At 38.1% G+C, this 24,050-nt stretch overlaps 1 protein-coding gene across 2 annotated transcripts; it reads left to right on the forward strand.

Annotated features, from left to right (window-relative positions):
* The first annotated feature begins 697 nt into the window (after positions 1-697).
* cpn1 (carboxypeptidase N, polypeptide 1) lies at positions 698-23,140 on the forward strand. 2 transcript variants are annotated; one of them, XM_008436670.3, is made up of 10 exons: positions 698-841; positions 945-1,192; positions 6,848-7,044; positions 8,964-9,119; positions 14,428-14,604; positions 14,729-14,840; positions 20,474-20,613; positions 21,014-21,113; positions 22,460-22,578; positions 22,674-23,140. In XM_008436670.3, exons 2-10 carry the CDS (start codon positions 958-960, stop codon positions 22,785-22,787), a joined length of 1,350 nt encoding a protein of 449 aa, XP_008434892.2. In that variant the 5' UTR covers positions 698-841; positions 945-957; the 3' UTR covers positions 22,788-23,140. The 2 variants fall into 2 exon arrangements, with proteins under 2 accessions (XP_008434892.2, XP_008434891.2); XM_008436669.3 differs by having other exon boundaries at positions 763-1,192.
* Positions 23,141-24,050: the final 910 nt, after the last annotated feature.

Below are 24,050 nucleotides of genomic sequence, written 5' to 3' on the forward strand. Positions count from 1 at the left end.
CGGATGTTGCCACTGGCGCAAACCACGAAGAAGAAGGCAGGAAGTAAGTAGTTGGAGGATCATGGCACGTGTGTTTTTCTTATTGACTTAAGACATAAACAAACTTATTCACCTGTGATTTTTAATTGCGTTTCGTTTTGCGAAATTATGCTTTTTCGACATCAGCAGAATGTTGACAAAATTTTGCGGAAACTTGTAATGGAAACGCAGCTAATATGACCAAAAAAACACTTAAAGATTTTAGCGCTAAAGAATCGAGTTACTTTCACTAAGGGAATTTATTTTCCAAACATCAAATTGTGCAATTATGTGGCTACTGTTTGATTTGAAGAAACAATGCCGCAAAAAGCACCCGAAAGGTTGCGAAAGAGCTTTTCCATTGATTCATCCGAGGAACGCAGGCACACATGCATGCACCCTCTCAAACACAGAGGCTGTGTGTTGACTTAAGAGTTAATGAATGGATGATTGAGGACTGGGAGGACTGGGGAAAGCAGCTCCGTGGAAACAACCCCGCTTTCCCATGGAAAGCAGCATATAAGTTGAGTTAAAGACAGAGAAAACGAGTGCTTCACACAGACCGAGCTAATTTCTGTGCGCAAAGAGAGAGAGGGGGAGAGCCTGGAGGGGCTTTTTGGAAGCTTTTCGAAAGCACTAATAAAGCAAGTAACATGTACTTGACAAGAACCCAAAGGGGAAGAGAGTGAAAGAGGAGCAGCTGTTGGAGGAGGAGAGTGAGACAAAGACGGAGTAGGGGGGGCTGTCCTTGCTTGCTCTTCACTCCGAGGTCTGAATGTGGGAGGAGGCAGTGGGAGATCAGGACTAAGAAAAGAAAAGAGCAGTAAGGAAAATGTTTGGCATGTAAAAAACACACATCTGACAGCTGTGTGTTGTGGATAGTTTCGGGAAAGCACCTTTGTGTGTGTGTGTGGTGTGTTTTTGAGGGGGTCGGGGACCATGCTGCAAGGGAGGACTGTTCCCTGGGTCTGCGCGCTTCTGCTGGGGCTGATGGGGCTCCCGGCGTCGGGCTCCGACTTTCAGCATCACCGATACGAGGACATGGTGCGGGTGCTGTTTGCGGTGCACAGCGACTGTCCCTACATCACCCGCATCTACAGCATTGGGCGCAGCGTGGAGGGGCGCCACCTCTACGTGCTGGAGTTCAGTGACAACCCAGGGATCCACGAAGCTTGTGAGTAACACCTGATTCATTTTTGCACATTTAGCAAAAAGAGGTTTTATGGTGTGTTGAAATCAGGGCCGGCCCAAACCTGTTTGGGGCCCTAACCGGGTTTTCATTTGGTCCCCCCTTTCACCCCCCATTTCGAACATGTCAACCTGAAATGGTTGATAATTCCCAGGTTACTCTTACCATACCTGGTATAATTAGCTCTGCGTTTTCATTTCAAATGTGCACAAATCTTTGTCTAAAAAGCAAAATTTTGCATTTGTGATGTTTCCAATAAATGAGAAAAATAAGCTTGTTCCCGTGATAAGTCATTAAAAATCAGTGGCAGTTACATGAAATATATAATCAGAGGAATCGTCAGCCTGTGATTCAGGCGTTGGCGCGACGAACACCTCATATGTGGGAGCAGCTAAATCAGTTAATCACTTAAATTAAATTAAAGAGAGCTTAATCATTTCCATTTGCATGATTTATTGTTTTTCTCTTTTGGCCCTTTTGTCTTAACTATCCCTTTTATTGAAGGACAATTTAGTTCATTTTATTTGTTGTTTTTGTTTATTTATTTCAGATATTTAAAATGTCTTCCAGTTCCAGTGTTAAATGTTCATTAAAACTTACATTTTATTGGTCCTTGAGACTCATTATTCTGCCATTATCAACATATTACTTAAAAATTGTCTCAAAACAACAATATTATCATTTTACTTCTGCAACAATTCATCATCCAGAAAACAATGTTACCATGACAGGCCTATTTGAAAGCAACATAAGATAATAAATCATAAATTTACAGTAAACAGGTTAAAACGTTTGATACGTTATATATTGTGTAACAACCTTAAATACAATACAGAACTTGTTTTTCATGTGTAAAACTATGTTGTTTGTATTATTCAATCTTATTTTATGTTTAACCAACATGCTAACTTGGTGCTCTTGGGGGCCCCCTGGTGGTGTGGACGATTAACTCTCATATGTCTCTGGTTGAAATGAATCTGCCTTCAAACAAGGCTGGGAAAATGAAATAGATTTTGCTAGAAGAGATTTCAGAGCACATTCTGTTCGTACTTTTATCTGTTGGGACATAGCTGGCAGCAGACGGAGCAGTCTGCGAGGATTCTGGTTTTGAAAAACGCAAGCTCTCTGATTAGATGAGGACAAGAAAAGAGAGGAGTGATTCCAAGGCTGGCGTCTCTGATAAACATCAGTGAAAAGAAGAAAATACAAAAGAGCTGAGCCAACATCTGTGTTTCATCTCAGTTTTTCTGCCATCCAGCCCCTGACAAATTTTGTGGTGTAACTCAAAGCTGAGCAGATGACTAATAGGTTCACTTTGAGTCAACATGGGTTTAACCCTGAGCCTACTCCTGCAAAATGTTTTGCTTGTTTAATTCCCCCCCCCACCACCTTCCTTCCCTCTGCTCCAAATCAGTTTCTCTGTTTGTTTTGCCTATTTGTTGCAAATTAAAAAGCACAACTTCATTGCAAATATTTATGTGGGTAAAATACCAACTAATCATATCCCATGTCAAGATTTCTTTTTGTTTTTCCATTCCCTCATCTGCTTACGCCAGAATTTGAAAAATAGCCTGACATCTGCAAAGAATGCTATTTTGGCCATGTCAGAGCTTGCATTTCTATTTCTTTTTCCCCCTTTCTGCTTTTGCACACGTAGCGGCTTCCTTCAGTAGAATTGAAGGATGTGTGCCTGCTCTGTCGCAAGGTGAAAAACAGGAACTGTTCGCTTCAGGACGGGGTGTTACCCGAGGTCTCGTCTAGGTCAGCATTTCTTTCACTCTTTAGGAAGATCGGCTGCTCCGGCCATTGCTGAACTCACTAAAGGACAGGAAGTGAAGTCATGAACAATTAATGGAAAGCGTTAATAAATCTGGAGGTATCAGCGCTGCTTCCCTCCAAACAAATCAAATCATATTTGATAGTCCTGGAACAGTTTGGTCCTCTAGTTCCAGAATCGGCTTCTCGGCGCTTCAGGAGTGATTAATGCAGCGACCCTGGGGAGGAGGGAAATCTATCCAGCCGACGAGGTTGTTTGGATTGGTTGCTCAAAGATACCAACGAGAATACCAGATGACCTCTGAAGTAGCAAAATCAGCTCAGTCACTTCTTTGCTTTAGCTGAAATTGTCCTTTTTGAGAAGAGTTTAAGTTTTTCCTCCTGTCGTCAGTTAATTTACTCAGGGATTGTGCAGCTGCAGCGTTGATTTATCATCTAATTTACACCTAATTTAAATCACAATTTGTGCAAAAATTTACAGAAATGTCCTTCAATATCACGTTGGACTAGAGGTAGGCATTTATTGTATCGTTTATCATTTATCGTGATAAATTTCTCTTCATGGTAAGAATTTTGATTGATCGTTGTATCGATAAAACCCCCTCATACCAGATTGATATTTTTACTATTTTCTCCAATGTTTGTTCAACAAAAGATGATTCTATTTATTGATATAAATTTATTGATTTTTATTGGTATTTATTGATTTATTTATTAGTATTTATTGATATAAATACCAACAAATTTTAAATGTTCTGCTTAGTGACACAAATCACATTTCTTTACGTGATTTTTGTCCTAAATAAGAGTGGAATAACAAGTGGAAATGTTTGTCTAGCATTGGTTCTTAACCTTTTTTGAGGTACCGAACCCACCAGTTTTATATGCGCATTCACTGAACCCTTCTGTAGTGATAAATAAAATGATTTTTTTCCTGCCCAAATTCAAGACATAGGAGTCTAGAGTCTAGTTGGGTCACTCCATGATCACTAAGTCTTCCTTAAAGGTAGAGTCTCTGAGATCAGTTCTTCAAAATCTAGTCAGTGTTTTCAGCAAAGTTGAGCTGACTGTCCAGGAACGACCCAAAGTATTTAAAATCTGCCACAGTTTCAACAGGTTGGCCATCGAGAGAAACTGGAACCACTTTAAGGTTTTGTTTAGATCATTTAATTAGCTCTACATTCTTAAGAGAATGAAAAATTAATAATAAATAATAAAGACTTGTGGTATTCTGATTTAGTAATGTAATTATATTAGTTGTGTTACCATTCCCACGCCACTAGAGGCAGTAGCAACCCCGAAAAGATGCGACTAAGGAGCAGATTTAGAAGTAAACCGAAAGCTATAGAATTTGGTAAAAACTGTGAACTTTGCTGAAGTAATTAAAGACACAAGTTCAAATCCATGCTGAGAGTGGAGCTCCTTCAATCAGGGCTCCTCCGCCCTGATTGAAGGGCGGAGGAGCGCCGAGAAGCCGTTGCTTAGCCAATGTAACATTGGCTAAGCAACGTTACATTGCTTAGCCAATGTAACGTTGGCTAAGCAATGTAACATTGCTTAGCCAACGTTACATTGGCTAAGCAATGTAACGTGATCCTCTGATTGGCTAAGCAATGTAACGTGATCCTCTGATTGGCTAAGCAATGTAACGTGATCCTCTGATTGGCTAAGCTATGTAACGTGATCCTCTGCAGCAAGTGATAGCAAAGCGGGGCGTCATCACGACTTTACACAAGTGTGTCTTTACCTCCGCGGCAGAGGCTCCGCCGAACCCCTGAGACCGACTCACCGAACCCCTGGGGTTCGATCCCAGGTTAAGAACTACTGGTTTAGAGTCTTATTTGTGTTTGTGGGGCTGTAATTGCTCTGCCACACAGTCACAGTCATATAGTTACCTTAAAAAGATGCAACAAATGGTTCTTATTGTCACTTTTATCGTTATCATAATAATACCACAAAATATTGTGATAAACTTTTATTCCATATCGCCCAGCTCTACTTCTACTTATTGACTGATGGTTACTGGAGCTGAAACTTGAAGTACAGAAGCAGCCTTTAGCTATATACTCAAATATTTCAGCCTCCACTCAGACTCGAGTCTCATAAACTCTCATAAATCTTTGTCTCTTCCAATTAGTGTTGAAAATAAGCTGGAAATTGTAGATTATTTGTGTAAATGATTAATGCTGTACCCTGTGAGTTACTGTATAGTAAGAAGGGAAGTAAAGTTTACTTATAAAGTGCTTTTCACAGACACAAAGTCATATAAATCACACGTAAGTTATACATAATCTAAGAACAAGAATAATGCAGTAAAATCAGCCTGGGAGAGCAAAACTTAAAATCTCTACTGTCTGTGTTTTATTTTGTTCCTGTTTGTTTCTTGTTTGCAATAAAGCAATTGGGAAAAATAAAAACTTCAACACAAATATCAGACTGTATTCAACTGAAAGTTTGCAAAATAGCCAAGTAAATTAGCACTTTAGAATTTATCCAGAAAATTTATTTAGGGGAATCCAAGTGCGCTAAAGTTAGCTTAAGTGGCTAATTAACTCAATTTTTAGCGAATCAGCAAACCTGTGCCTAATATTATTTATATAAGCGCACAATAAGTGCGTACGCGATCCTATCCTGCTTTGCTAGCAACCACACATCCCAGAGGATTTGCACCTGACTCACTATGTGGTTACAACAAGCAACAGAATGGAGCTGGAATATGCAAAGCAAAACCAGAAAAGGGGAAAAATTACACTGCTTACTGAAATGGTGGTCTGAAGCAGTAAAAGCTTAATTACAATAAAATGTGGGGTTTAATTCTGCCCTGGGCATCTGGTTAAAGTTAAACAGTTGGACTGGATCAGGAACGGACACAATGCCTGTGAGGTTTCGCCTCCAGATGCGGACTGGGAGGAAGTCCTGATTTCAGACCACAACTTTAAATTAGAGTCGTTTATTTTTATTGTTTATTTGTAGTTATTGGGGCCAGCGTTGGCGATCTTTGTCAATGCTGTGAAAAAGTTCAGTGTGTTCATCTGCATATTTACAAATATGTAAAACCTGCTTTTCAAGCTCTACAAGCCAAATGCGGTTAACTGACTTCTGTATTGACTTATTTATGTCAAACAATTTGAGAAAACAAGAACAAAATAGTTAGCTTACCACTAATTACCACTATTTTTCTGTTTGGAAAGTGAGCACCTCCTTAATTATACCCCTTATCTCAATTTAATGAAATGAATCACATACCGACTCAATAATGATCAGAAATTTGTAATTAAAAACATGGTATATTGTTCATATGCCTGTTCAATTTACAGATAAAGCAAAATGATTACAAACTGACTCTCATAACAGGACAAGAAAATTTACTATCCCACAATTTTAATATTAATTCAAATTCAAAAACACTTTATTAATCCCAAAGGGATTATTAAAATAATTTTATTATAAGTTTAATAATAATAATAAAATTAACAATAATAATTATTATTGTTATTATAAATACAATGTACTTCTTTAGCTGAACTTTACATAAGCATCAAAATGTAATTTTTTAAAACCAAAATAAAGCACATAATGTTAGGATGTAAGTAACATGCCTGATTAATATTGAAATAAATTCGCTGACCTGCTCAGTACCTGCAAAAAGTGGAAACTTGACATTAATTCAACAGTATTTTTGTTTTTTCAGTGGTTGAATTGAAAAAGCACGCCCTTTCTTTCTTATTCTTAAAGCTGCACCACTCAATTATTTACAGGCCCATCTTGAACTGTTTAAAAAATTAAGTGCAAGTGTGTATGCGTGCCCATGCCGGATGATTTTTTACTTTCCTGCTGCCTGCATTTTTCCAATTCTTCCTCCAGTGGAGCCGGAGTTCAAGTACGTGGGCAACATGCATGGCAACGAGGTGCTAGGCCGTGAACTCCTCATCAAGCTCTCGCAGTTTCTCTGTGAGGAGTACCGAGCCGGAAACCAGCGGATCACGCGGCTGATCCATGACACACGCATCCACATCCTGCCCTCCATGAACCCCGACGGCTATGAAGTGGCAGCCAGGCAGGTAATGTAAACTCTGGTATATGTGTGAGCTTTTTTCGCCCTGAAAGAAAAACCAGAGACAGAAATCTCCACAAGGGACTTTCTTTGTGTTTTTCTAATCTAGTCATCTGCTACCTAAGAAAAAAAAAAAAGAAGTAGATTTGTTTTTTTTTCGCCAAAAATGTCAGGGTCCCAGAGAGAAACTAAACACCTGTAAGTTGAATCAAAGCACATTCCTCACACTCAACACATAGTTTGTTTAAATCCACGCGATAATATGCTAAACCATCTGTTTTAATTGTAAATGACACATCCAGACAATAGCAGGTCATTTTTATCCCAGTGTTTGCTCGAGTTAGTAACTATCTTAGAGGTAATTGGGGTCTGAACCACAGATCGCATGCTGCACACTCCGACACAAACACATACACGTGTGTGCAATCTCTTTGAGGCTAATTATAAGTCCGGAAGCGAACGGCAGCACATGGCAGACAGCAGACCCTCTCTTTGCCAGTCGCAGCACATAGGAATAACTGCACTGTAATTTGGCGCATAGCAGATGTTTGGGTGCAGCACCATCTGGATGGTAAGGTTTGTTTTCCTGAATCTTGGTTTGGATTGTGTCGGTTCTGTCCTATGCAATCACAGAAGAACAACAGAAGCGGATATATTTTCATGAAGGTGTCGGTAACGCTTTTCAAACGTGATGTTCTGGTACGTTCGGTTCGATTGGGGAACAAAGTTACATTTGTTGAATTTTCAGATGGTTCGGTTCTCTTTTATTTGTAATTGCTTGTCTCAGAAGCAGCCGGGTACTGATGTACTGACGCACAGAAACAAAACCGTCACCAAGTTTCTTCACGCAGAGCTACAACTGACCAACTGACGCTACGTCCGCTACAAAACAAACAGTGATGTAACTTCTGCGGCTGAACAAAAATAACTGGGCAAATAAAATTAAATAAATGAATGAATAAAAGAGTGTATTATCCATAACTTAAAACAAATAGTAATAATTTAAATAAAATACTTATTGGATGCAACATGTGTAAACTGTATGTTTAAATTAGTTTTACTTTTGTGTAACCAGGTTGTTGTGTGTTACCAGGTCCCTCTTGAAAATGAGATCTAGATCTCAATTGGGTTTTATATGGTTAAATAAAGGAAATAATAAATAAATAAATAATTGAAAAACTGTTCCTTCACGATGGCTGTGTCATTTATTGTGATAAATTTGTTATCATGATGATCATTTTGATTGTTGGGATTGTTAATGTTACTGTTTTCTCCACTGTTTGTTCAATGAAGGCATCAATACATTTGAAAATATGGTGAAATGTAATTACTGTACTAATAGGAATATTTTTCTAGAGCAGTATTTATGTTAGTGGGGCTCTAAAAAAAGGAGTAATAAATAGTTCTTATCCTCATTTTTATTGCTTTCACAGTAGTATCACAAAATATCACGATAGAAATTTGAGTCCATATCGCCAACCCTTACTGCTCGTCGCCTGTGGGGGCGCTGCATCAAGAGCCACTAAAGAAAACGGCACAAAAGCATCAGAAGAAGACACTGACCGCAACTTCCTTCTTCACATAACGTAAACAAAAATGGAAAGCCGTCAAACGTTAGCTGTTATAGGATTTCGTTTTGTTTTTTGGAAAAGACTACGAGCCTTTTCTCCCGGTGGCTCTGGACACAAACGTTTGTTTTGGTTGTATTTTCCCAGAATGCCTTGCGCTATGGTTAGCTTCTTGGTTTTTGGAGCGGTCTCCGGTTCAAACCGCACCAGAATTCACTTCAACCGAATCCAGCCCTGAGTTTTTTAGGCCAACTGAAAAATAAAACTCGGACCCCAGTGATTTGGAGCAGCTAGCTGATACCAGCGATACATGCTAAGCAATCACTCGGTTGGTAAATTTGTGTTTGTGGGTCAACAGGGTTCTGAACTGAACGGATATCTGGTGGGACGTGGGAATTCCAGAGACATTGATCTGAATCGAAACTTTCCAGACCTGAATTCACTGATGTATTACTACGAGAAAACCAACGGACGAAACCACCACCTTCCTCTGCCAGACAACTGGGAACAGCAGGTCAGTGTTACTGGAGATACTTCAATTATAAATGTGCTTACACTTAAAATACAACCTTTTCTCACTGCCTGACATTAAACAGATTTAATTGTTTTAGGACAGTTAGAATTTAAAACTTTACGTTTCCTCAGTATTTGGTAGCATTGCCTTTTAAATTGTCTGACTTGGCTCAAATGTTTTAGTTTTACTGTTTTATAATGTGTTAAAAAACAGTTTTTGTCTCTGAGCAGAGTTGGGTAGTAACTAGTTATATTTATTTGTTTTTAACTTTTTGGAAAAAAATGTACTCTATAGAGTACTTTTTACTTGAGTAATTTTATTATTGCAACTCTTACTTGAATAAAATTTCTCGATACTCTACCCCAAGCCCGTTTTTAATTTAATTTAATTTCCGTTTTTGATCAATAAAGTATCTCTATCTATCTATCTATCTATCTATCTATCTATCTATCTATCTATATCTTTTTGCCTGATTTTGTTATTTTGTAATAAGGTTATTCATATAAATTATTTTCATATCAAAATTTCCACGAACGTTTGTATTTTGGTCTGCTTGATTGTTATTTTTCAATATTAAATGATTTATGTTTTAATCAGTTATTCAGTACTTGAATAGACCTTTTACCAAATAGCTTCTTTTTTTTTTTTTTACTCTTAAGTCATATCTTGGACAAAAACTTTTAATTTTTTTCTGCTTCCATGACAGATTGTTGCTAGGTAACCAAAAAGTGAGTGAGTTGCTAGGTAACTAAAGAGTGACTGAGTTAGTTGATTTCACCAACCTGTAAAATTATTGAATATTCTATCACACAAAATGATCTTGTGTCTATCTCGATATATTATTACTGATTTATTGTCCAGCCCTAATGTATTAAATGTAAATAGTCTGGTTTTGGCTGCATACGTATATTGACTTGTTAAGAGTAATGTCTGTTTAAATGAAAGAAAACACACAAGAAGGTGAGGAGGAAAATGAAGCCTGGGGGAAACCGAATGAGTTTGTGTGTGTATGTGCTGAACAAAGAGCAACTGTAACATTGTTTCTTTGTCATTAACTTTTATATTGATATTCATAAACTGACGAGTTTTGACAGGATCGGATTGCTTTACAAGCAGTTTGGTGCAAATGTTGCACTCTTGAAACAGACAGGACTCCGTCTTCTGTTTTGGCAACTTCATTTGCCCCACGCTGTGCGTATTTTTTGGGGAATTGTTTTCTCAGAAGCAGACGGGCACTGACGCACAGAAACAAAACCGTCACAAAGTTCCTTCTCCCAGAGCTACAACGTTACAACTGACGCTACTTCCGCTACAAGACAAACGGTGACGTAGCACACAGCTCAGATTCTGTAAAACTTCTGCAGCTGAATAAAAATAACTAGACAAGTAAAATATATTAAATAAAAGAATAAAAGAGTGTTTTAGCCATAACGGGGTTTCCCCTAGTGTATTATAAGCCTGGCAGCCCGCCATGCTTTACTAGCTGCCCCGCCAGGCCAAGCGTTGCTTGTTTTTGTTTTTAGTAGAATTAATAATAAAAAATTTTAAAAAAGACTCAACAGGCGTCTGTTGAGTCTTTTGTTGTGTGTAGAGTGGCTTGCTTTTAGCTAATCTGCTTTACTATAAAAGCTAATATCCACTTTATTAACACAAATATACAATTTTATGTTGTTTTCATGCATTTGTTTTAGGTTTTTGCATGTAAAGAAGCACAGAAAAACAGCTTGAAAGAGTAAAGTTCCAAGTAAAGAAAGCACATATCTTTCATATCTTACTGTAATTTTTAGTAAGATAAAGCTGCAGTTTTGTGAATATTACCTTTAAAGTCTCTTAAAGGGAACAAACTGTTGGCGTGACTTTACAGAGTAAATGCCACCGTTGAGGTTGGCTTCAGAAGACACCTGGCTTCGTTCCAGGTGATCGAATGGCTTCTGTGGTTCGTTGTGTACTTGCTTCAGGGCACTCAAGCGTGAAATGAACAGTAGGGGGATTTATAAAAGCATGTGCCGTCAAAGTATTGCAAATAGTCTGCCAAAAGGCACGTTTCCAGCATGAAGGTCAGGTCCTTGGGGGAGTCTCAACTTCTCCTCTCGAATGCAGAAGGAAAAAGCTGCTGTTCATGATTAACCCTTTTAAGTTTTCCTACCAGCTGGAATGAATATTGTAGCCTAACGGATTTCCATTTAATCAAAATGCAACAACGTCCTTCAGCCTATTGTGCAAAGTTGAAAGTAGACATGATGGTGTTTGTACCACATTTTAGCAGATTTCCATCTGCGTTTAATAATGAAATGATGACAATTAGTCACTGGAAATGTTCATAAGATTGCATCACTTTTGCAGAAACCAAAGCCTGTCTCCTGTTGTTACTGCTGTTCAGTTTTTAAACAAATTAAAAAAGACGCATTCGGTGTCATGTTTGGTTTCTGGTTGGATCCGGCTGGAGGCAGACTTGCTTTAATAATGAAAAATTAAGATTTAAATAGAAGTGCACTGAGAAGAGTTACAGAGAGTCAAGACAGGAGCAAACAAAAACCAGGAGCTTTAATGCTAAAGTGGAAAACAATAAACCAGACGAACTAATCAAAGGAGACGTGTAAACAGTTGTGGCAGAAGGAAAGCGGAGAAACTGAGGGAGGGAGACTAATTAACAGAAAGGGAGAGGGAAAGAGCAACATAAATCCAAACGCACAAGAATAAACTAAACACAAAAGATTGAACTGATAATTTATTAAATATAAGAACAAATGAAATGAATACAAGAAGACATGGAAAAAGAATAGAACAACAACGTCATGATCAAAACACACAAGGAGTTGGATCATTTCTGCTGATTCAATTTTTCTTCTTCTTCAACCTTTATTTAACCAGGATACAACTTCTTGACGGGTTGCACAGTGACACAGTTGGTAGTTGCCTTGCAGCAAGAAGGTTCTGGGTTCGATTCCCAGCCCCTGTCTTTCTGCATGGAGTTTGCATGTTCTCCCTGTGCATGGTGGGTTTTCTCCAGGTACTCCAGTTTCCTCCCACAGTCCAAAAACATGACCGTCAGGTTAATTGGCCTCTCCAAATTGCCCCTAGGTGTGAGTGTGTGTGCATGGTTGTGTGTCTCTGTGTTGCCCTGTGACAGACTGGCAACCTGTCCAGGGTGACCCCGCCTCTCGCCCAGTACACTAGCTGGAGACGGGCACCAGCAACTCTCCCGACCCCATTAACGGACAAGGGTGTAAAAGAAAATGGATGGATGGATGGATGGATGGACGGACAACTTCTTGACACCAATGATGTCTTTTGCAAAAGTTCTGACAGTTAAAACCGTTACTTACAAAACAAACACAGTGCAACATCAATAACGTCATCAAATAAAACCCTTTCTCATAATGTCAGTTTAAACAGCGGCATATAGACTTTTTACTTATTATGATACAAAATAATCTCTGCATCAACAGATGCCCGTTGTGCTAAATAAACCATCCATCCATTTTCTTGACACCCTTGTCCCATCTAACGTTCCGGGTGAGGTCACCCTGGACAGGTCGCCAGTCTGTCGCAGGGCAACACAGAGACACACAGGACAAACAACCATGCACACACACTCTCACACCTAGGGACAATTTAGAGAGTTAACCTGACAGTCATGTTTTTGGACTGTGGGAGGAAACCGGAGTACCTGGAGAAAACCCACGCATGCACAGGGAGAACATGCAAACTCCATGCAGAAAGACCGGGGCTGGGAATCGAACCCAGAGCCTTCCTGCTGTAAGGCAACAGCTCTACCAACTGCGCCACTGTGCAGCCCAAAATATTTACAAAACTGTTAAATAATTAAAAAATTATAATGTGGTTTTTGGTGCAATCATAGTGTCGCAAGACAAAGTAAAAATAAATAAGACTAATTATGTAAATGTATAATTCTAGACTCTTACCTTACTGGGAAACTGGTTTAGGAGACTGGTTTCTCATCCCTTACTTTAAACTAGTTTAATCAGAAATGCTGTAACCTCAGGAAACATTTTGTGTCCGATTTTTACTCTCAAGCAAACGTGAGCAATTTATAATTTCCATCTTTTTTCACCTCCATATTTTTCATTAAAATGTTAAAACTACTGTTTTTCTATGTAGCAGCCCCAGTTTGTCCCAGCTGGCCGCCTCCAGACTGGGAAACACAACCGTGCCACTGTTATCCCCGTGTTATTCATGCTGGTCAGGGCAACGTTTACTGGCAACATGAAGCCACAAGCTCCGCGTTAGCCTTCAGGCAAATCAAGGCTGCATGCTGTAATTTAGCCAAGTGATAATATTTCACTCAAAGGAATGATTGAAGTGAAAAATGCCTCCCTGTTGTTCAGATGTGGGGAAATGACTTGAGATTTACAGAGACGCTGGAATGTTTAGTGAAAATCCTCCATAAATAGAAAATCTTATGTTTTCATCTTTTGCTAATTACTTGGTAAAATGATGTTTTGATGTTTTAATCACTACCTTTTAGTAGAGTTTTGAGAAAACCTCACTGTGTGAAGCAGTAAATTATCACATGTGCATTACACTGTAAAAGAGAAATACTAAAATCTACTCAGTAAAATTAAGGCAGCGCTTTACAACCCAATATTTTTAATGAGATTTTACTATTTGGATTTGAGTCAAAGTTAATTTAAGACTTTTACATTTAGTAAATTAATTTAAGTATACTCAAATAGAAAATATTATAATTTCATTAATTAAACCAGCAAATTAAGTCAGAAAAATTACTTTTTACATTTATATAAATTAATCATAAAAATGAATTTAAGTTAATGTAAATTAATCGAACAACGGGGTACTAGAGCCAGGCTACAGGAATTACTGTGCAATTAGGAGAAAATAATCATACTATGAGCAGAATAAAGATGCAATTTCACTAGAGGAACATATTAAAATTATGGGAAGAAGTTGTTTTAATAAGACAAAAGCTTTAAAAAAATTGTTTTGGAGTTCTTTTAAAATTACTACTTTATTCTCCTAATATTATGACTTCATTCTGGTGATATTAAGACTTTATTTTTGTATTACTATGACTGTATACTTGTAATGAAAACAGATATACTGCGTCATAGACCTGAATTGAAAGGCTAAACTGTAAACTGTTAAACAAGATGGCGGCATTTGTCATGCTGACATCACTCTGAACTGTGGAAACCAACGGAGTTCATTAGTGGCAAGAAATTCAGACTTTTCAAACATTCAATTCTCAAAAATAATTGCTTCCTTATTGCACTGTAACCCTCAGCATTTCTCTGTTTCCAACTCTCACCCTGACTCTTCCTCACAGGTTGAACCCGAGACTCTGGCGGTCATAAAATGGATGCAAAACTACAACTTCGTCTTGTCGGCCAATCTCCACGGAGGAGCGGTGGTGGCCAACTACCCCTTCGACAAGTCACGAGACGCTCGCATTCGAGGGAGGACCACGTACTCAGCCACTGCGGATGACAAAATCTTCAGGCAGGTGTGCAGCTGCTTAAAAGTTCCTCCCAGATGTTGCACATCTGACCTGATCTCATTGTTGTCTGTTGCGTATTTGTGTAAGCATCTGAATGACGGGGAGCGTATGCGTTTGTGTGTGATGATAGTTGGCGAGGACGTACTCGTACGCTCACAGCTGGATGCACTTAGGTTGGAACTGCGGAGACTTTTTTAATGAAGGCATCACCAACGGAGCCAGCTGGTATTCTCTGTCTAAAGGTAAACGGTTAACTCCTAACATGATGCGTCCTCTGGTCATGTTACTGACTTGTTTGTCTTTTCTCACCTTGTAAATACTGTATACTCTCTTTAGGCAGCATTTCCTGCAATGTTTGTCTTCTGGTTTTCACCCAACACTTTGATCATTGCTTTGTCGCTGCATACCGTCCCAAGCCTTTTTCTGGAAAACTGTCTCTCATACTGACTCATCGTTAACTAATGTTGACCTTTGGCTTTGCTAAACAAACCCACTCAGTTGATTCTGTCCCGTGTTTGGGCCGTTGTTATTTCTCAGCAATGTTCAATTAGCCCTTTTTTTCTCTTCAGAAAATTACTTTCTTCCCTATTTCTCCTTAGTCATGTTTATTTATATTGCACATTTCAGCACCAGAGCAGATCAAAGTGCTTCACATCATGAAAATATCATACAGTCACTGATTCTAAAACAAGCTATAAACATTGCATTTTGTCAATGTTATCATTAAAATCATCAAGCAAATACACATCGGGTATGTTGATAATTGCTGTTTTTCCATTACAAATGTTCGTAAAACTTTGTCGATATTCTGCCAAAGTTGGAAAAACACAATTAAGTAAAAAAAATACAGTTAAACTTATAAGTTTGATCACATAATAAAAACATGCAGCGACACCATCCTTCTTCCACTTCCTGTCTTCTTCGTAAAATCCGGTTGTTCATCACGAGTCGTGTGAAGAAAAAAAAAAAGTGTTTCCATTGAAATACACAACTTCTGATACAGATGAAAAGCCGTATCGGAAAACGTGGATTTAAAGGAAAAAAATGGTTTGTTTCCATTATCCTAATTTATCTTAATAGTTACAATTTGATCAATTTTAAAGTCAATGGAAATTCAGCTAATCAAAAACAACTCTGATTTAAAGGAACTCAATGTTTCGGCAGTTCTGCAGTTTTCTGAAAGTTGTTCCAGATTTATTGAACATAGAAACTTTAGTAATTCAAAAATATGGCGTCAGATTTTAGAGGTTGTATAGTTTCTCTTTTGTCTTTGGTAAAAATAAAAACCCAAACAACACCATCCTTTTCTCCTGCTGGTACTAAACTCTCGCGTTTGTTTTGGTTGTATTTAGCCAGCATGCTATCTGCTATAGTCTGCTTCCTGCTTTCAGAGCCGCTTTTGGTCCACTTGGCGTTCGCATATGCTTTTGAACGGCACCACGGTTACATTTAACTTTAACTGAACTAAAACCTGGTCTGTTCAGGGTTTTAGGTGGACCAGAGTTTGCTTTCTTAGTCTGCATCAGTGTTTGATAGCACATTTACATCCTCCCAAACAAACTGGACTTTCTAGATAAACTAACTAGAGTTGGATTAAAGCAGACTAAACAGGGCTGGTGTGTGCGTGGTTGCTTTCCCCATGTTTCTTTTTGTTGCCCTAAGACGAACTGGCAACCTGTCCAGAATGTACTCTTGGATGAACATAGTTTAATAAAAATTGTGAAGTCATGTTGAGCAAACCCCTATGCAGCCAAAGCGAATGAGTGAGTATTGAAATTCTCAGCTGCACACAAGCACAGACTTGGTAAAAAAAAGACAGGTATGGACGAGGCCTGAAATCCAGTGATATAATTAGGATTTTTTTTTTATCACTCCCACAGGGGAAAAATAGGTAAAGGTTGGACTGTCTGTTAGGTAATGCAACGCTGTGTGCAGAAGCTGTAACAGTTAAGATAATTATCACCACAGTCCGGGTAAACGTGATCTGTAGAGCTGATTCCAAACTAGAAGATTTATGCAGAACTCTCCTAGAACTGAGTCGATGATTCATCAATTTAAAGTAATGATTTTGATCTATGTATGCCCAGACTGTGTCAAACTGTGTAGTGTGAAACTGATCTAGGTTTAGACTAGGGCTGGGCAATATGGCTGACAAACATATCAGGATATAAGCATTTAATACCAATCGATAATTTTTGTTTTAAATATCTGAAATACTGACAAACTGCTGGTGTGATTTTTTTTGTTTTAGCCACAGTTTTTTCTCAGCTGCGTTTTTTTTTTTTTTTTTTTTTTTTTTAGCAGTCATGAGGCACAGGAGCAAAACCTGAAACTGCTACTCTATAGGTCGTTGCTAGGTAACCAAAGAATGTGTGAGTTGCTAGGTGACCAAAGAGTGAGTTAGTTGATTCCACCAACCTTTAGGGTGCGTTTACACTGCAGCCTGAAGTGACCCAATTCTGATTTTTATGACGTAATGCGACCTGTATCTGATCTTTTCATGGCAGTGTGAACAGCACAGGCCGGATTCTTTTTCGAATGTGACCCATATCTCACTGATACGTATCCGATTCAAATGCGACCATAACGTTCAGGTCGCATTCATCCGAACTGAACGTCACTGATTCTCAACAAATCTCACTATTCTGCTTCCTGATACGCGCAAGCGGGAAGAAAAACAACAACTATGACGGACTATATGATGATTAAGTTGTTGATATGCTACTCCGGCCGGACAACAACTTCAAATATGTAAGCTAAGCTCCACCGTTAGCCTCCATGTTTACTTCCGCAAACACTGAGCACTTCTTCTTTTTATGGCGGTTGGCAGAACACTGACGCTATTGCGCCCTCTAGTGAGCATGCGGGACACTTTCAGGTCGTTTGCCCGTTTACACTGCAGAACACATACAGGTCGCATTTACTGGCAGTGTGAACGACCCTGGCAAAAAAAATCGGAATTGGGTCACTTCAGGCTGCAGTGTGAATGCACCCTTACTTAGCTGGACTGAGAAGTTGAGCTGCTGAAGTCTTTCCTCTGCCTACATTAGTTAAGTGAAATTATTGAAAATTTTGTCAGGCGTGTTATTTACTGATATTGCTCACAACATATATCGTTATTGGTTTATTGTCCAGCCAATAAACTTTGTAAAGTCCATAAATAAGTCTGTAAATGTTTCTAGCTGGTGTATTGTTGTATCAAAATCAAAGTGGAGGAAACTCTCTGTATTCTTTTTATTTTTTCTGTTCAAAAATCAAAAGAATGATGAGAGATTTACATGTTTACCCTGTAATGAGGGATGGAAACAAGCTGGTTAATCTAAATTGCTGCTAAACAGTATAATCAGAGTATCGGTTTGTGTTTGTTGCACTTACCCAGCAAGAACAATGATTGAGAAATGAGACCCATTTTTCCACCAAAGATTTATCTAAAACTTCAAATGTTTATCTGACCATAAGAGCAAGTGTTCAGCTTCATCTCAGTTGAAAAGCATGTGAATCTGCAGAGCTTTACAAATGAGTCGTGAGTTTTTCAATGGGACGAAACCAGCCGCAGTCTTATTTAGCAAGAGTATGTCATGTTTAATTTAGCAGGTATTTTGCTCCAAGTGTTGTGTCATGGTCTGTGAGGTTACGTTTGAGCCTTTTCCTTCCAAGTTTGAGCTTCGTCACGGACATCAAGAGAGACGAGAAGCTTCTTGAATAAAAACATTTCAAATCTCATTTTTATTTTTGTTGGTTTTTTATTCACTCTTTGGGACATTTTGGTTTACTTCATGTTGTCTGACGGGATCTAATAAGTGAACCTTTGGTTCTGAAGCATAGAAATATTTTTAATCACAGTTAAATCACGGTTTAAAGTGAGGTAACTATTCTGATCAAAAGCTGGGTTGATTTGGATCTTTTTTTCTCCTAAAATTGTCAACCCCAAGGTTCAATCCTAGGACCCCTTCTCTTCAATATTTATATGCTCCCACTGGCTCAGGTTATAACAGGAAATAAGATTAGCTACCATAACTACGCGGATGATGCACAGCTCTACATCACGATGTCACCAGGTGACTCTGAACCCATCCAATCAGAACAGATCAATGTGTGGATGTGCCAAAACTTTCTCCAGCTGAACAGAAACAAAACTGAAGTTATTATCTTTGGACCTAAAGATGAGCGAACCAGAATCAATGCTCAGCCTCAGTTATTACAACTAAAAACCAGCGCTCAGGCCGAAACCTGGGAGTAGTGATGGACTCTGACCTGAACCTTCAGAGCCACATTAAGACGGTCACAAAGTCGGCCTTCTATCACCTGAAGAATATCTCTAGGATTAGAGGACTGATGTCTCAGCACGATCTAGAGAAGCTCATCCATGCGTTTATCTTTAGCCGCATTGATTACTGCAACAGCGTCTTCACAGGTCTGACTAATAAATCAATCAAATGGCTGCAGCTGATCCAGAACGCTGCTGCTCGGGTTCTGACTAAAACCAGGAACATGGAGCACATAACACTAGTTTTAAAGTCCCTACACTGCCTCCCTGTAGCTCAGAGAATAGACTTTAAAATACTGATGTTAGTTTATAAATCACTGAACGGTTTAGCACCACAATACATTAAAGATCTGTTATTGCTGTACCAACCGTCTAGACCCCTCAGATCTTCTGGTTCTGGTCTGCTCTGCATCCCCAGAACCAAACGAGGAGAAGCAGCATTCAGCTTCTACGCACCACAAATTTGGAACAAACTTCCAGAAAACTGTAAAACAGCTGAAACACTGGGTGCCTTTAAATCTCAACTTAAAACCCACCTGTTTAGAGTTGCTTATGGCAAAATTAGGGTTAGAGTGCCGGTTTTGATGTCTTTGATGTTTTTATCTTTACTTTTCATCTAGTTATTAACTTCTTTTTATTTCTCTTTCACACTGTCTGTAAAGCCCCCCCGGAAAACGTCCCAGTTAAACGAATCGATATCTAGGGGTGTGAGAATCCTTGTTAAATGGCGTTTTAACTAAAACTCTGAGGTGTGAGACGTTTAACTGAAGTCCTACAAGGGGTGCGGGTTTTAATGTTTTTATCTTTTTTAACCTCTTTTTTTTAATACTCTTTGTCTTTCTGTTTATTCACTGTCACATGCTGTTTTTATTTTAATTATGTAAAGCACTTTGAAATGCCTTGCTGCTGAAATGTGCTATACAAATAAAATTTGATTGATTGATTGAATTGAAAAACTACATTTTGTATTCACTCACCTCTAGACTTGTCACAATAAATCAATTAATCGCATGATGAATTAAAAGAAACTCAATTATTTTCATTTCCTTGATTTATTGTTTTTCTCTTTTCTATCTTTTTATTTTTTTTATTTATTTATTTTTTTTTTACCAAAAACTGAATGAGAAAAATATTCAGTCTGGTGTTTTGGTCTCAACTAGCCCTTTTTTTTAAAGATAATTTTGTTTACAGAGACTTCATTATTCATTTTATTTATTGTTTTATTTGTTTATTTTGGATTTTTAACATGTCTTCCAGTTCCAGTGTTTAATGTTCATTAGAATTTAAAGGTTATTGATCTTTGAGAATGTCTTCTTGCTTTATTACTATTATATTACTTGGTCTCAAGGCAACAATATTATCCGTTTATCACAATAAGTTCTGGGACAATTTATCGTCTAGCAAAATTTGTTATTGTGACAGGCCTACAGTCACTTTATCCTAGTCTAATATGTATAAACATTTGTTTATTAATCTGAGAAGATAGGAAAAGTGTTGAGTCTTTGTCTCCAGAAACGTCTTGAACCTTCAGAGAAAATGAGATTTTTCTTCTAAAATCCAACAGGAATAGATTCATCATCTTTCATTTATTATTTCTGTTTATTCAAGGCATGCAGGACTTTAACTACCTGTACACCAACTGTTTCGAGATCACTCTGGAGCTGAGCTGTGACAAGTTTCCTCCAGAGTCGTCGCTGCCCAGAGAATGGCTCGGCAACCGAGAGGCGCTGATTTCGTACCTGGAACAGGTCAGAAAAATTCACCCTGATGTCAATTTAGTCCGTCTAGTGAACTCTTTCTAAATCTGGGCCTTCGGTTTCAGAGAAATATTCCTGTCAGTGAGTGTTGTGGTTTGGTTTTAAAATGAAATGTGCTCTTAATTCACTGCGATTAAAATATATAGTCAGGAAGTCTTATTTCACAAAGGGGGGATAATTATTTTTCCCCTCATTGTGGTGAAACTGAAATCCCTTCATTCTGTGGAAAGTTTATTGTTTTGGAAAGTTTGTTCGACATGTAATTTGTAGCCCCACCACTACTGTTAACAGCCATCTGTGGTATTAGTATAAAAATGCATCCCATGATGTTTTTGATAATAAAAACTCCAGCAGTTTTGCTTTTTTTTTAATGCTGCCTGCCTGTTTCCAGGTGCATCATGGGATTAAAGGGATGGTGTATGACGAGAACAACAACCCAATCAGTAAAGCTGAGATTGTTGTCGCTGGGATTAATCATGATGTCACAACCGGTAAGACTGCAGTGTGTTTCTACTTGTATAAATGTTTTTAAAGCAAAATCAGTTTTTATAAATGCTGAAGATGCATTTGTATCTATGTGACATGTATTAATAGGTGCTACGTATGTAAATTTGTTTATTTTGGCTATCGATTTTGTGCATTTTTGGAGTTATTTGTAAAATCTGAAGATAAATTTCCATTTTCTTAACAATAAAGTATCTTGATCATTTGGATAGTTGCAGGAGATAGAAATTTATAGCAACAGGCTTACACATCTGGAATAAATAATAGCTATTTGACGCAAAAACAGACATCTGAATAGTTTCCATTGCTGGAGGAGTGGACAGTTGATGTGACGGTAGGAGAAATGGACAAAATGAAAACAAGAGCAGTCGGTTTCAGACAGACATGGACCCTCCTCTGCTGGCCGAAGGGAGAAATGCACTTCTCAAAGAAGTCCAGTCTAAACACAGTGCTGGTCAGAGGTTAACATAATCACAGTGTCGATAAGAATTTGGTGTACAAGTTTGAATTTATACCAGATTTTCTTTAATCCACACAAGATTAAAGTTATACATGTAGTGGTCATTTACAGGTGTACCTTCACTAATATTAGGTTAAAAGTAGAACTGGACAATAAATCAACAGCAATATGAATAGATAATACATCTAATAGAATAATTAATATATAAAATATCCATGTAGGCAAAGAAAAGGCTTCAGCTGCTCAACCTCTAACAACCAGCCAAGCATAGCTGGTGGAATCAACTGACTCACTCACTTTTTGGTTACCTAGCAACTCACTCATTCCTTGGTTACCTAGCAACAGTTTGGTTAGTAACTGCCGCAGCAGCAGTTTAAAGTTCCGCCACTTTGCCTCATAACTGCTTAACAATAATATAAAAAAAAAACGGCGTAAATAAAAGAGGAAAGATCTTGTAAATAGTTTGGTTGTATTTTAGATATTTAAAACAGAAAAACAAATCAATAATTACACGTAACGACTGACATGAGACACTTGTACTGCGATTCGTTTTTCAGCTACGTCATCTAGCCCTCGCTAAAAGTCCTTTAGGCAATTAGAGCTCAGCGAATAAAAGTTTTGTTGCCATTAATCTCATTAGTGTGCTGCTCAGTGTGCTGATGGTGGAGAAACAACTTACTGTTACAGGAAAACTGCTTATGCGCTGTCATTGGTGGCCATGCTAACTAGCCTTAGCATTAGTAGTTAGTTGTGGTAAACCAGCTGTAGAGAGCAAGTCTTTTTGGAGCTTGTCTGATTTTAAATCCACAAGTTTACAGTTCTGATCTGTAAAATAACAATTGACACCAACCTCTGTGTCGTGGATTCCTCCAGGTGTGGATGGCGACTATTTCAGACTCCTGCTGCCAGGAACGTACACCGTGAAAGCCTCCGCTCCAGGCTACCTATCTTCATCCAAAACAGTGACGGTGGGACCAGCTGAGGCTATCCAGGTTGAAAATTTTCAGAAAATCTCTACTTTGAAAGATTTAATTGTTTAAAAAGCGGCTGAAATACTCATCTTTTTTTAAAACTTGCTCCCCGGCAGCTTCATTTTTACTTGAAAAAAGCTCCAAAGCAAAACCTAAAGGGGAAGCACCATCATGGAAAGAAGAACATCTCCGCCGCCAACAAGGCGTCACTGAAGCTCGGCCCAAGATGAAACATGCACCAAAACGCACACAGAAGTTAACCTAGAGACACAGAGAAGGCATACCCAGCATATTAATTATGTAAATGATACATGTCCATGATATATCTTTGTAGTCTTAGGGTAATTATGGGATAAAAACATTCTTTTCTTGTTGTTAGATTATAAATCGTCGCATATATATGAAAGGGTTGTTCCAAGCCAAGTGTATTTATGTAACAGTGTTGATATGTATAAACACAACTGTTTGTGTAAGGGGGAAAAAAGCAACCTTTTTGTTGTCTTGGTTACGCAAAATTTGATGAGAACTAAAGAAAATGGATGGATGGATGGATGTAAAAGGAATTAAAAGAATGTTTTTACAATTTTTCTACCAGCTCTGAATTATTTTTGCACTGATTCTCCTTTCACATTCATGTTTGTGAAATGAATATGAATGTGTTTTGCATATAGAAATATGCAGAATTATAAGTAGGTGAAATGTAAAAATTAAGAATAAAACTGCCTGAATTCTTGACATAATTTTGAAATTGATAACACATTACCGATCTAAAAAAACAGAAAAGAGAAAAGATCTGGAAAACACGTTCGCATGTGGATTTTCTTGCCCTGGACGCTAGAGGTCGCTGTAGTAAAAGGAAGCGGTGACCTCTAATAACTATATTACTTCCTCGATCTGTCGCCATGCTTTTTGTTGAAGGTTTCTTCTATTTCATATTAGTATTTGTACTACAGCTTTATTTACAGTAGAGTTAATAAATTGTCATTCTTATTAAAATTACAAACTATTTCCCATAAACCTAAATGGTGGATTTGGTAGATTTTAATCTTTGGCTTTATAGGGTGTAAATTAACCGCAGCTCCTGTGGCGTCAATATGTATGGAGGGACAGAAGTGCCAAAATACAAATAAGTTATTAAATTGTTACTTACATTGCTGATCCTTTGCTTCCAGCAGGTGGCAGCAAATTATGGTGCAAATAAATTTGAATTAAGGAGTTGATTATATTACACATTTAAGGGAAGCATGGTGAATTTGTTTTTTTAGGTTGAGGATCTGATCAAATGTCAATGTTTTGAGTAATGGGGAAAAAAGTAGGGCTGATGATGGAGTTTAAAATTGGTCCCTTTTCCTGTTTCTATCTTTAACTTTAAAGATCTTAATTTGATTGGTTGTAGATAATCAGAAAACTTTGATTTGGTGGAAAAAATTACAACATGACCCTTTGAATGATGGGATGTCATTAATTTTCTTCCTAAGGATGACACATACATG

Source organism: Poecilia reticulata, chromosome 19 (genome assembly GCF_904066995.2).
Source record: "Poecilia reticulata chromosome 19, P_reticulata-male-v2, whole genome shotgun sequence".
Lineage (NCBI taxonomy): Eukaryota > Metazoa > Chordata > Actinopteri > Cyprinodontiformes > Poeciliidae > Poecilia > Poecilia reticulata.

Excerpts from the sequence above, each read along its gene's own strand:
- cpn1 (XM_008436670.3), top strand. The coding sequence starts at position 958 with ATGCTGCAAGGGAGGACTGTTCCCTGGGTCTGCGCGCTTCTGCTGGGG. Across the intron at positions 21,114-22,459 it reads TAATCATGATGTCACAACCG|GTGTGGATGGCGACTATTTC; the intron begins GTAAGACTGCAG and ends GGATTCCTCCAG. Across the intron at positions 22,579-22,673 it reads GACCAGCTGAGGCTATCCAG|CTTCATTTTTACTTGAAAAA; the intron begins GTTGAAAATTTT and ends GCTCCCCGGCAG.